At 43.1% G+C, this 14,772-nt stretch overlaps 1 protein-coding gene across 1 annotated transcript in view; it reads right to left on the minus strand.

Annotated features, from left to right (window-relative positions):
- LOC125731156 (titin-like) overlaps window positions 1–14,772 on the minus strand; it is a 155,956-nt gene that overhangs the window by 102,267 nt on the left and 38,917 nt on the right. Inside the window, exons 32-41 of the mRNA XM_049005864.1 lie at window positions 12,196–12,243; window positions 11,607–12,008; window positions 8,922–9,197; window positions 7,442–7,708; window positions 7,084–7,350; window positions 6,622–6,888; window positions 6,323–6,462; window positions 6,010–6,136; window positions 3,302–3,444; window positions 2,339–2,462 (exon numbers count right to left, since the gene is read on the minus strand). Of these exons, the coding sequence (XP_048861821.1) occupies window positions 2,339–2,462; window positions 3,302–3,444; window positions 6,010–6,136; window positions 6,323–6,462; window positions 6,622–6,888; window positions 7,084–7,350; window positions 7,442–7,708; window positions 8,922–9,197; window positions 11,607–12,008; window positions 12,196–12,243 (2,061 nt within the window). The remainder of the gene's footprint in view (window positions 1–2,338; window positions 2,463–3,301; window positions 3,445–6,009; window positions 6,137–6,322; window positions 6,463–6,621; window positions 6,889–7,083; window positions 7,351–7,441; window positions 7,709–8,921; window positions 9,198–11,606; window positions 12,009–12,195; window positions 12,244–14,772) is intronic.

Below are 14,772 nucleotides of genomic sequence, written 5' to 3' on the forward strand. Positions count from 1 at the left end.
GAATACCCATGCAAAACTATCATTGAACTCATTTACTATATCAGTGTTGTTTACTATTATAAGACCCTTACTATCCTGCAGATTAGTAATTTCAGGTTTTAGAGCTCTTTTAGAGTTAAAATACTGGAAGAAACTTTTAACGTCATCCTTAGCTTCCAATGCAATCATCCTTTCGACATTTCTTTTAGCTCGTCTAATATCATTTTTTAACTCAGCCTGTAGACTTATATATTCCTGCTTTATTCTGTCATCATCAGTTATTTTCCATTGCTGGAACAAAGCCCTTTTCCTCCTTACTTTATACTTTATTTCCCGAGTAAACCACCTATGTTGCAATTTCCTAGATTTATTCTTGCTGGAAACAGGTATGAAGTCCTCTTGCACTTGCAATAATGTGCTTTTAAAAAATTCCCAGGCCTCTTCAACAGTTTTGTTATTTAACTCCATCCAGTTCACAGTTTCTAGTTTTAGTCTCATACACTTAAAGTCAGCCTTCCTAACATTATATATTTTTGATTTGGACTTAGCTCTTCGAACACTAAACTTAACCTCAAATTTGACCATGTTATGATCGCTACTGTCAAGTGGTTCCAAAACGTCTAATTTACCAATCCTGTCCTGGTTATTAGAGAGAACAAGATCAAGAATGGCATCTCCCCTGGTAGGGGTGTTAACAAACTGAGTAAAAAAACAATCCTGTACTAATTCCACCATCTCCAGTTCATTTTCAGAAGAGTCAGTGACAATGTCCCACTGCATTCCTGGTAGATTAAAATCACCCATAACTACCACATCATTTTTATTGCTCATAGTCCTAATATCACTGTATAACAATCTGCTTTCCTCAGCAGCTATATTAGGTGTTCTGTAACAAACACCGACAATTAGGCTATTTGAGTTTTTAGCATCTAATTTTACCCATATTGCTTCCGTAGTTTTATTTATATCAGTAAGTTCCCTTGCCTGCAAGTTTTCCTTTACATATACTGCAACACCACCTCCCTTTTTACCTATACGATCTTTACGGAACAACGTGTAACCATCCATATTATATTCTTGTCCATCTTTTTCTCTCAACCACGTTTCAGTTATTCCTATAATATCATAAGAGTCCGATAAGATAAAAGCCTCTAAATCATGAATTTTATTCCTAATAGTCCTAGCGTTCATATACAGACAACAAAGGGTAGGCCTATTACGGTGCCCACTTACAATATGATTATTTGGGGTTTTCCGTTTCCCCCCCACTTACATAATTAACTAACCTCCCTGCCCCCCAGTCCCTAGTTTAAACATTCCTCAACTACTCTACACATACGCCTCCCCAATACACTGGTTCCTCTCTGGTTCAGGTGCAACCCATCTGGCTTGTACAGGTCCCACCTGTTCCAGAAGGTCCTCCAATGCCCCATAAACCTAAACCCCTCTTTCCTACACCATCCTTTTAGCCACGCATTTAATCTCCTTATCTCAGCTAACTTAGCCTGACTTGCACGTGGCACGGGGAGTATTTCAGAGAATACCACCGTGGACGTTCTGCTTCTAAGCTTATTGGCGACTTCTATAAATTTATCCTGCAGAACAGCCCTTCTACCCTTGCCTATGTCGTTGGTGCCAACATGCACCACAACAACTGGATCCACCCCAGCTGGGGCCAAAAGCTTGTCCACACAATCTGGAAGGTCTCCTACCTGGGCACCAGGCAGGCAAGACACCGTACGGGACCCTCTATCACGCGTGCACATATAACTGTCTACTCCCGTAATAATGGAATCCCCCACTACCACAACCTCCCTCTTCCTGGTGCCCAAGGGCCCACCTGCCTCCCCAGTCCCTTCTGGCTCTAAAGCTGGAAGAACCTGAAACCTGTTCGACACAGTCACCTCAGGTGATGCCGCCTCTATAACGTGCTTAATATCGCCCTCTCACGAGTGTGTGTGGAGTTTGCCTGCTTTCTGCCCACAACCTGAAAAAGCTCAGCTGAATGTATGTGTGTGTGTTTGCATTGACTGAATGTTATAGTTTAGCCCATTTGTTGAGCTCATTTGTTTTATGATTTAGATGAAATTTAGCGCCTCACTCATACTTCATTTCAGAGATTTCTAATCACACTCAAGAAGTTAGAAATCTATTCATAAAGTATTGAGCATGATAACTGCTGGTCAGCTATATGACTAAAAGGCTTTGCAAATGGCTCTACCACATTACCTTTCATCAGTTTTGTGAAGAAATTGGTTCCTCCCCTGTTCCTCTTCCTAAATGTCTTTCTGATCTTAGTAAAAACCTAGAAGCTGCTCCAGCTCCCCTCATCAATGTCATCATCAAAACTGTGACTCACCGTTCACTACAAGTCTGGCTGACGCTGTGAAGTCCTTAGCTGTCAACTTCACCTCCCCAGCATCTGTCAGCTGCACATCTTTAAGGGTCAACGAATGAATTTTGCCCTCTGCATGGATAACAACCTGTACAGATTTGATTGTTAGAAAAATAGGAAATATACCAACACATGGGGAAGTTACATACATGCTACTTAATTGCATGTGTTGCATGCCCAGCAATGTGGCATCCTTTAAGTACCCCTAAAGCACCATCAATAATTCTGATTGTGGTACAAATTTTTTCATAATAACTGTCGTGCAGTCAGTCTGTCTAAGTTTGGTAATGCAGATTATTTTTTCATGGGAAGACCTTTACTTAAATACCAATGCTGATATTATTTGGGAAATAATGCATTATACATTCAAAACAATAAAAGACAAATAGTTTTGCTAATGCAAGCTAAAAGCTGTCTAAATGTCCTTGGAATGACACACTAGTCACAATCAAACACTTAAAGGTGCTATAAATAACGCCTGGAGGGTTATTCATGTTATCTTATCACAGAGATGAGACTCCTGCCTTCTATGAACTTCATACTAAAACAAATTAAACACATTTATTAAAACATAAAAGGGATTTGGGAAAAACAAAAAACATTTATGTTTAACTGTTATTATACACTGAAATACTCATGTCCATTTTCAAATTCTGACAAACTGGAAAGTTCTTCTAATAATTGACATTTATTTTATTGAGCCCACGTTTTTATCCAAAGCAACATACAATTTTTTGAAAAAGCAGGGTGAGCAATTAGAGGTTAAAGGCCTTGCTGAAGGCACCAATGATAAAACCACTCTGAAGACCCAGTTGAACTAGGAACTTTTTGATTACAGACATTTCTTCTTCTCTAAACTGCTGACCCACGCATCACCCTCTAAGCAATATAGCAGTTAAACACAAACACCCCCCATGGGGGACTTACTCTGTCAGTGAGCTCCAGCTTGGTGCCCCTGAGGAACCACTCGACAGTGATGCCTTCATAGGACAGCTCACATTCGAAAATGGCGACGTCTCCAGCTGTGACGGTCACATCACTAAGTGGCCGCACCATGCTGATGGCTCGGGCTTCCCGTGAACAAGGAAACATTGTTACTGTCCCAGCAAGGAGGAGCAGCGGCGAATGTACATGCCAGCATGTGTGACCACAGAGTGAGACTGGGGCCTGCTTGCTTGCTGGGGAGTGAGTGTGCCCAACGGCCACCACTGGGGAATGTGACTTCGGCAGAAATCCCAAAAGGGGGGGTTGCTCTTCCACATCACCAAGAACCCCAAGCTAAATATGGTATCAAGCTTCCAAAATAGTTACAAAACCTGATTCCAGAGCAGTCACCCCCATTCCAGACACCAAGCTCAAATGTCAGTGTCTGTCAGGCAAGCCTTCATAATGTTAAAGGAAAACAGCAATAATGTAGGCCAAATGTGGAAACAGCAGCATTTCAGGAATACACAGTAATGTTAATGTGATAATGCCAACAAGAATGACACCTATAAAAAATTCTAAAGCAACAAAATAAAAGTAACTCACTTTAATAAAATGAATACATCAGCTGTCTATTTAACAAAGGCAGCACCAACATACAGACGTGGACAAATTTGTTGGTACCCTTACAGGTCATTGAAACGATGCTTCATTTCTTATGAAAAGTGATTCATCCATTTTCATTTTCCAAACCGCTTATCCTTCTGGGTTAAAATTAAAAGCAATTGTCTAATGTACACCTGCAAGCCTTTAGTATGTCATAGAGTAAACCAATAAAATTATGAAAAGAAATGATTTGTTCTTTAGTTTACAAAAATATGCTAAAATAGGATGGACAGATTTGTTGGTGCCCCTAAAGAGACTATTTATCCTTGCGTTATAGTCAAGTTTTTAACTGTTATTAGTATCACAGGTGCCTTCAAGCTTTTCACCAGCCATTCAGCCATTTTAAAAGGAAAGAACATGCTGCTGTGTTGTTTGGTATCATTGTGTGCACCACACTAAACATGGACCAGAGAAAGCAAAGGGAAGAGCTGAGGAGCTCAGAAAGAAGATTATAGATAACCATGTTAAAGGTAAAGGCTATAAGACAATCTTCAAGCAGCTTCATGGTCCTGTGACCACAGTTGGCAACATCATTTAAAAGTACAGTTTAAGGCTCATGGGACTGTAACCAGCCTTCCAGGTTGTGGATGCAAGAGGAAATGCAATCTCATGTCGATCAGAAGAATATTGTAAATGGTAGAAAAAGAGCCAAAGAAACCATTCAAACTATGCTGTAAGGTCAAGGTATGGCACTTTCTTATCGCAACATCCATCACATTTTGAACAATAATGGACTTCATCAAAGAAAACCCAGGAGGGCTCCATTATTGACAGAAAAACATAAAAAAGCCAGAGTGGAATTTGTCAAAATGCATGTTGACAAGCCCCAAAATTTCTGGGAGAATGTCCTTTGGACTGAGGAGACAAAAATGGAGCTTCTTGGCCAGTCACCTCTATGTTTACAGAAGAAAAAATGAAGCTTTAAAAGAAAACAACACCATACCAGGGTGGCATGGTGGCACAGTGGTTAACACTACTGCCTCTCAGCAAGAAGGGCCTGGGTTTAATCCCCAGGCCCGGCGTAGGACCTTTCTGTATGGAGTTCGCATGCTCTTTGTGGGTTTCTGCTGGGGGCTCTGGTTTCCTCCCACCATTCAAAAGTGTGCATGTTCTAAGTTGGCTCTGTAATTGGGTGAGTGTGTGTGCCCTGTTGTGTGTTGGTGACAGCCCAGGGTTGACTCATGCCTGTGCCCATTGTTCCTGGGATAGGCTCCGGTCCCCCCCACAACCCAGTTGGGATTAAGTGGTTACAGTGATGGATGGTACTCCATACCTACTGTGAAACATGGAGGGGGCTTGATTTGTTTTGAGGCTGCTTTTCTGCATCTGGCAAAGGGAACCTTGAATCTGTGCAGGGCACAATGAAGTCTCGAGACAACCAAGGCATCCTGGAGCGAAACTGCCCAGTGTCAGAAAGCTCAGCCTCAGTCACAGGTCATGGGTCCTCCAACAGGATAATGACCCAAAACATACAGCTATAAGCACCCAAGAATGGCTGAGGAAAAAAACATTGGACTATTCTTAAATGGCCCTCCATGAGTCCAGATCTTAATCCTATTGAACATCCTATTGAACATCTACTATAGGAAAGATCTGAAAATTTCATTGTGGAAATACCTGAGACTGCTTGAGCACTTTGCTCAGAAAGAGTGGGCCAAACTACCTGTTGGCAAATGCAGACGTCTCAGATTGCAGATTGTGAAGTACAGAGATTGCTTGTTAACAGTGATTTCCAGAGATAGTTGCGTTATTTTGTTTTTTGTGCAAAGGTACCAACAAATTTGTCCACGTCTGAATCCTTCATATTAACTTAATACAGGAACTGTAAATTTTTTTGTGCTTGCTTTGTAAAAAAGGATTACAATTTCCCAGAAATACCATTGTTTCCCAACTTGTTTATACTGTTTATGAGATGTGAAAAGGCAGGACACCTTCACAGGAGATGCTCCCTGATTTGAATGTGTGAATGGGCCCACAATGCTAAGGCTAACCCTGATCCTCCTCCCATTTAAAAATGGGGCACGTGTCCCTCATCAGCCTCTCACCTCTGACCCTGAGCTGAGCGCTGGACTTGGCATTAGCGGCATGGAAATCCACCGTTCCAGCCTGGTCCATGCGGACGTTGTATAGGATAAGAATGTGCCGGGTGCCCTCCTCCTTCTTCTCAATGTCCTTTGAATTAGAAAAATATGGATTAAGCATGAAGTGCCAGCCAGAGCTTGTGGGTCTTTGTAAACTTCTTGAAGCAGGTCCATATTGATAAAACACCTGTCCATAACCCAGGTCCATATTAATCTGTGCCTGTAACCTGTTATGTGACTGTCACACACTTTGGACAGTGGTGGGCACACATCTTACATCAGACTGGTGGAGGACCTCTCCTTTGAGCTTCCACGTGGCATGGATGTCTGCTTCCGATATGTCTACCTCGAAGCGAGCTATTTCAGTCTCCGTCACTTCCACACTGTACAGAGGACGGACTACTTTGATGTCCCGCTCTATGGTATGAGAGAAAAGAGAGGGCATCAGAATGCCGGTAAGTTCAAATATATATGAAAACACATCTGTCAGTTTTCTATTAAGCATACCGTAATAGCATGAAACTGGGCTCTGTAACACATGCAGTATGTTCTGGTCGTGTGATCAATGTGACTCACCCTCGATGTTCAGCTTAGCCATGGTCTTCTCCGAGATGCAGTCACACGTGTATTCGCCAATGTTGCTCCTCTCAGCTCTCTTGATTGTCAGAATGTGTTTCTTCCCCTCAGATCTTATTACAATGTTCTTGGAGGGTGCAAGCTCCTTGCTGTCCTTAAACCATTTAACCTTAGCAGTGGGCTTGCTCAGCTCACAAACCAGCACAACCTCATCCTTCTCCACTGCCGTGTAATCCTGCAGCTTGGTGATGAAGTAGGGGTCTCCCTCTGTGAGGGGCAGCAAGCGGCACAAATGAAGTTTTTATACACACACACACGCACACACACATAATTATACAAATAAAAATACATAGATATATATGAGTGCGTGTATGTATATACGTATGTGTGAGTATAGATAATGCATACACAGACACAAACATATCAAAGAACAGATACTCAATAGTCCGTCTGCCTACTAACCGATGACATTGAGCATGCCCTCTGAGGTGACACCCAGGGCCTCAACCTTGATTAGTGAGGTGTCATCCATGCACACCTCTTTGAAGGTCACGGTGTGAATCTTGCCATCCTCTGATATTTGAACCATTTTGGAAGGGCGTACACGCACATCATTTCTGTACCATGTAACCTGGATGTTAGCATGAGAAAGTTCGACCTTGAACTCTGCTGTCTCGCGTTCTTTGACTGTGACCTCCTTGATGGGCTTGACGAACCGGAGGTGAATACCTGAAACATGACATGTTAGAGACAGTCAGGCACCATCTGCTCCCTCATCACAGCTGTGTTAGACTCAGACATGAAGGTTGATTAATATTACCTTTGGAGACTATTCTGCCGAAGGATATCAAACCTTCAGCCTCAAAGACATACTTGACAAGATCTTCCTTAGTGATAGACTTCACCACCAGCATGTGCTTAGTCCCTTCATGATGCATCTCATACTTCTCACTGGCGGTCAACTCTTCAGCCTCCTTCAACCAGCGGAAGCTCTTGGCCTCCCTGGAGACCTCACACTCAAACATGGCATCCTCTTCCTCATACACCTGCACATCACTGAGTGGGCTGATGATCATGAGTGGCACCTCTGAAAAAGTTAGGAAAAGGCTTTGCTGAGTCTCTGTGCTGCAGATTAATACACACAGGCTGTTCCACCACTGAAATATGTGATTGAATTATTCAGACTGATCAACTGCAACCACAAAAGAATGACTTTGATGTGTTTAGTAATAATCTCCAAGTACTAGACACTAGGCACTAGACCTGCCACCCTATCTGCCACAATATCATATCTCAATTATAATTATAATTATATTGCTAGCTTGCGCAATAATCACCAGGGCTTTTAGATGATGGCTGGAACATTTGTCCAGACACCAGTTTTTCGGTACTATACAAACGATTACTTATGCCACGAATTTGGTAATAAGATTAGTAGTGGGCCTATAATGTTAGTAAGCTGTATAAATGCGGCATATCCTTATGTTTAATATATGTGTGGGATTTTAAACTACACAAAATACTGCCTTGAAACCGACGTCTTTTTTAAGTTGTTTATCTACGATATCTCCTCTTTCAAAATGTGGTTGTTGAGCTGTCCCTTTCTTCAATGCCAGTGCTTATTGCTTCCATGATAAACCAAAACAGTAGGTTAGCTCCATTCATCCATCCATTTTCCAAACCATTTATTCTACTGAGTCGCGGGGGGTCCGGAGCCTATCCTGGAAGCTATGGGCACGAGGCAGGGAACAACCCAGATGGGGGGCCAGCCCATCACAAGGCACACGCACACACCATTCACTCACACATGCACTCCTATGGGCAATTTAGCAACTCCAATTAGCCTCAGCATGTCTTTGGACTGTGGGGGGAAACCAGAACACGAGGAGGAAACCCCACGACGACATGGGGAGAACATGTGACCCAGGCGGAGACTTGAACCTGGGTCCCAGAGGTCTGAGGCAACAGTGCTATAGGTTAGCTCTGCTAATGAAATTTGATAAACATACGGATTTACCAAATTTATACTGATTCTTATGGGCATCAGAATACCCATCTCATTAATATTTTAGCTGTACTACTAATCTGCTTACCAGATTGTGGGCATAAGTAAATGTCTCTATAGCGCTGAAAAGCTGGCATCTGGAAAAATGTTTCACTCGTCATCTAAAAGCCCTGGTGATTATTGTACATGTGCCATCGAATAGTGAATTGTGTTTCCATCTCACACTGTTAATGAAACATCTGAAATAGCACATGGCAGCAAACAGGCCAATTTGTTAAGTATACGTGCTGCTCACCTTGCACTATGAGCTTGACGTCCGCCTCCGTCTTGATGCTCCCACATTCGCACGTATAAAGGCCGATATCATCGTCACCCATGTTCTGGATGGTCACACTGTGTTGCATGCCAATGACGTTTATAGCCACCTTGTCAGGCACAGCCTCCAAAGGTGCCCCATTCTTTTTCCAAACAATGTCCCGCTCCTTGTTGAGCTCGCAGGTCAGATACAAGGGCTGGCCCCTCAGAACAGTCATCTCCTCTTTCAAGGTCTTCAGGAATTTCACAGGTAATTCTAGGACATTTGTATTTGTATTAAATGAATATCAGGTAATAAAACGGACATCATTGCTATGTATTGAATTTTATTTACTCGTTCAAAATACAGTACAGCTGTTTCAAACACTTTTCAAATTACCAAACTGAGTATAATTCAAATACACTATAATACAGTACTGCACTTAAAATGTACTTTATTGTAGTTTCCCTGCTGCATATTGTTGGCTCAGTATTCGCAGTTTATCATAAGCTTTGATGAGTCTATATTTGTCATTGAGAGAAAATGACTTTGTTTTTCCCATCATGTTTTCTGTGCACACAACATTAGCCTCAGGTAGCTAGCCAGAAGCAGGAAGGTTACTGCAAGGTAAAATAGGCCAATCAAAGTAAAGTAAAAAACAAAAAAAAACATAGTTTTACATTTACATAAGAACATAAGAACATAAGAACTATACAAACGAGAGGAGGCCATTCGGCCCATCAAGCTCGCTTGGGGAGAACTAAACTAATAGCTCAGAGTCGTTAAAATCTTATCTAGCTCTGATTTAAAGGAACCCAAGGATTCAGCTTGCACTACATTATCAGGAAGGCTATTCCATACTCTGACTACACGCTGCGTAAAGAAGTGCTTCCTTAAATCCAGCTTGAAATGTTCTCCCGCTAATTTCCACCTATGGCCACGAGTTCGTGTATTTAAACTAATGCTGAAGTAACTATTTGGTTGAACAGCATCCAAACCTGTTAGAATCTTATATACCTGGATCATGTCCCCCCTCAATCTCCTTTGCTTGAGACTGAACAGATTTAGCTCAAGTAACCGTTCCTCGTATGACATTCCTCTAAGACCAGGAATCATTTTTGTGGCCCTACGCTGCACCTTTTCTAAGGCCACAATGTCCTTTTTAAGATATGGTGACCAAACCTGCACACAATATTCTAGGTGAGGTCTCACCAAGGAATTGTATAATCTTAGCATTACCTCCCTTGACTTAAACTCCACACACCTGGAGATATACCCCAACATCCTATTGGCCTTTTTTATTGCTTCCCCACACTGGCGAGAATGGGACATGGAAGCATCAACATACACACCAAGGTCTTTCTCATGATCAGCTACCTTTATTTCAGTGACACCCATGAAATACCTGTACTTTATATTTCTGCTCCCTAGATGGAGTACCTTACATTTATCGACGTTAAATTTCATCTGCCAGGTATCGGCCCAGTCACTAATTAAATCAAGATCCCGCTGTAGCTGCTGAGCCACTAATTCAGTATCTGCTACACCACCCACCTTGGTGTCATCTGCAAATTTCACCAGTTTACTGTATATATTGGTATCCATATCATTTATGTAAATTAGGAACAATAGTGGTCCTAAAATCGAACCCTGCAGTACCCCACTATGAACGCAAGCCCACTGTGACATTGTGCCTCTTATAACTACTCGCTGTTTCCTATCTGTTAACCAGTTATCAATCCAGGTCGCTACGGTACCTAAAATACCAGTCGCTTTGAGTTTAAGTAGGAGCCTCTTGTGGGGGACAACATCAAAAGCCTTTTGGAAATCTAAGTAGATGACATCATAGGCCTTCTTATCATCAACTTCCTGAATAGCTTCCTCAAAAAACTCCAACAGATTTGTTAAACAGGATCTACCTCTTCTAAATCCATGCTGGCTATCCCGCAAAATGTTATTGGAGTCCAGGTAATCTATCATTTTCTCTTTGATTATAGCCTCCATAACTTTACCAGTTATACAAGTTAGACTGATTGGCCTATAGTTAGACAAATTACTTCTATCCCCTGATATATTTCTCCATATATCGTCATGTTTCAAAAGACCAAAAGTGAACATTGTAAGTTGAATACTTGATTATCATAAGTAAATTATTTAAACAACATTTGTACAGGAATGATTCTGTCCCAAGTTTTTTGATCCATATAAGTGCTTGATCACTATAACCATAATCATCATAAGCGGTTTACACTGTATTTGTGTTCATGGGTTGTTACGTGTACATTTTCATCAGCACATACTGTCCTCTCATGAATCTATCCCCGTGGTTATCGCAGCAAAGCTCATGCATGAGAACTGACATCAGCCATAGCGACGGAGTCTTACTCTTAGCTTAGGAGTTGGCTTTTTTCATAATTAAAAGTTGCTCTCTGTGAATAAGTTTTAGGGAAAAAACTCTTGGTTAAAAACTTTTAGTGTGATTTACTGTAGGAGTATTCTTAGTGGTAAGATAAAATGCTTTGTGAATATGGGCCCAGAATACTAACACTGACTGGTGCTCCCAAATAAAATTCATTGCTTCCTGACCTATTAATTGCCAAGTCACACAAGGGAGCATCTAAGATGAATATTTTACATGCATATATCCCTTCTGAATATTACATGAAAAAAGTGAACTTTGTGTACCTTCCACAATGAGTTTGGCGATGGAAGTCTTCTCCTTGTTACCCAGCTTGGCCACGCAGGTATACTCGCCCTGGTCAGACAGCTGCACATCGATGATGGCCAGCTTGCGGTCCTTGCCATCAGAGGTGAACTTGTGCTTGGGGCTCTCCCTCAGGTTGCTTCCATCCTTCATCCAGGTGGTAAGGGCAGTGGAGGGGGACACCTCACACTCAAACAGGGCTGAGGAGCCAATGGACTCGGCCTCCTGCAGCACAATGTCCTTCAGGTCCTTGGTGAACTTCAGTGGGACGGCCTTGAGCTGGAAACCAAATGGATTCGCATCTGGAGGGGGTTTATCCCCCCCTGCCCCAGGCCTCCGGCCCCTCCCTCTGTCACCATCGCCAGGGGAAGGTGTTGGCCTCGCTGGAACAAGAAGTTTGAAAAAATTCACTTTCCCAAAATAAGTTCCTGACACAGCAACAGTTATGAGTATGGAAGTATTAAAGTACTCAGTGCATAATCAGCCCCACTGTGCCAGTAACATATATATGTAACATAGGATGAAATTTGCTTGGGGCTAGGGGGAACAGGCAGAATCATGCAGGCTCACCTCGGAGACCTGCTCTACCTTTTCCAGGTTCTTCTTTAGGTTTTCCATCTGTATAAAGAAATAAAAATAACTATCTGATGAAGGGTGTAGTAGAAAAATGACATTATGTGGAAAACCATCCCATCATTGGGGTTCATTTGGAATCAGGGATGAATAAGTACACAATAAAATGGAGACACGGCAAGCGAACCACAAAGGGGTATTCTGTTAGACTGTTAACACACACAGATGGATGGAAACACATCTTCTTACCTCTTATTTTACTATGCATGAAAAAACAATGGAAAATTGACTGAATATTGATGAAGCAAAATGAGACACAAGCAACAAACAGACCACATAAGTACAAATGATTTATAAAAGAATGTAGCGCCTGGCAGACTGAGGCATCGCAAGAGCAGTGAAGAGTGAGGAAACTTGCTTGCCGGGACAGAACACGTTCTTTATTATAGTCCTGAACCAAACCCAAATACACATAGCAAAAACAGAAGTTGGTCAGATGCCGAACTTTAAGGTGCACACATGGTGGGAGGTTTATACAAGCACAAGAACACATGAGGATTGGACAGGGTATTCACAAGACATAGGCAGCCACACAATAGGGAAATACAACCATTAACAACAACAGTGCAAAAAGGGCTATTTACAATTACAGTCTGGGGCTATTTACAATTTCATGCTGGGATATATTGACCCCCGCCGGCGCTACACTGCCTCGCACCTCAAAGACTGACTGTCTTGGCAACCACCACCCCCAATCCCCACCTCACTTCTGAAGCAAGTCCCATGGGTCTAGTGGCTCCCGCCAGTGTCTCCGATGAAGGGGGGGGGGGTGTCAGTTCCAGAACTCATGTGTGACCGCAAAGCTCAGCAACTAGCGGGCGCTCAAGGCAGGTTTCCCCCCGGAATGGACTCTTCCTCTTGCGTGCCTTAAGGGGACCTAATGCCTCTTCCAGGGGATCTCCCCTTCTCAGGGGACAGCCAGTGCAGGAGGCTGCTGTGGTTGTGCTGCAATTTCCTCCTGGTCCCAGCTCTTCCCCCTGCCCTGATGTTGTGCGATAGGGCAGCCCTGCATAGCTTCTCCTGCTTCCAGTGGATGGCCTCTTGGAGGCGTGTCGATTGGACCTGCTCCTTGCACTGCTCATGGATTTCATTCATGTGCTAGGTCTCCACCTCCAGCAGCTTGTGACATGTCTGGGCCAGCTCCTAGTCCTGATGGTCCCACTGCTGCTCGTCAAGCTTACACCATTCCCGGGCTAACTGGGCCTCCCAGCTGCACCATGTCTCCTTGTGCTCAAGCAGAGTAGCCTCCGCCTGCTCGTGCTCAGAGCTGGGGTTGCACCGTGGCTCCTCGCAGCTGACGAGCAGGGAGTACTCGGATATAGATGAGTGGCCAAAGTCTACAGTAAAGGCCTTCTTCCTCGTTTGACAACATCATGCGAATCCGCAAAGCTGGGAGGAATGGCTTCATGGTGTGCTTTGTAGGTCAGGTGCATCTTGGATGGAGTGGAGAGTGCCTTCCTCACTCCAGCATCCCCTACTCGTCTGCCAGAGGCTCTGGTGCAGGCCTCCAGGTAGTATCATGCCCAGTGCCCTTCTCTCCAGCACCACGAGCTTCACATCCCTCATTGTCCTCCTCGTGTGCACGAGACTTGCTTGACGGGACAAAACATGCTCTTTATTATAGTCCTGAACAGGACTATAGCAGGCACCCAAAGAGCACTGAACCCAAATACACACAGCGGAAACACAAGGTGGTCAGATGCCAGGTGGCCAAACAGTGAGAGATTTATACAAGCTAAGAACACGTGAGGATCGAACAGGATACACACAAGGCATGGGCAAACACCCATGCGACACTAGGGAAATTCAACCATTAACAACAACAGTACAACACGGGATATTTACAATTACCGACAGGGGCTATTTACCCTGTGAGCATGCTGGGATATGCTGACCCCCAGCTGCGCTACAAGAATAAGAGGCACAGGGCCTTAGACACCACGTATAGCATTTCTCAGACTTTTGAGATACATTATGTTCCTTCTTGAGTCTTGGGCTTGAAAAATCCTGGAACCATCTTTCACACTTTTTATAGGAAAAGCTTCAGGGAATCGGGCCCTTCTTCTTGTGGCATAAAAATCCCAGGGAATAATTTCACCAGTAATACACAAGTATTTCTCGTGGCTGGGGGAGAATTGTTCATGGTTTGACAATTTGTTATATAAAATGTTGGTATTAAATTCAGCAGGACCACCTTTGGACCAGTTTCTCCTCTGCAGTTGGGCCCAGCCCCTCCCAATTTTGTGTGTCCTGCTTATTCTGGAACCATCAACATTCTTCCACATCTTCTGTGCATAATTACTCAATTTCCCTGTAACCCAGTTAAGGTTAAGCAGAGGGTGGGTGGGAGGATGTATATTTTGTTGGCCTCAAAATAAAATGTACCTGTTTATTTAAGAATTCACTTTGCACTATTTGTTCTACACAACATATGAAAATAATTCATAATAACTCATAATAAAACACTCACACAGAACAGCACAGGACACATGAAACACACCAGAAATCCGCTGA

This window comes from Brienomyrus brachyistius, chromosome 1, assembly GCF_023856365.1.
Source record: "Brienomyrus brachyistius isolate T26 chromosome 1, BBRACH_0.4, whole genome shotgun sequence".
NCBI lineage: Eukaryota > Metazoa > Chordata > Actinopteri > Osteoglossiformes > Mormyridae > Brienomyrus > Brienomyrus brachyistius.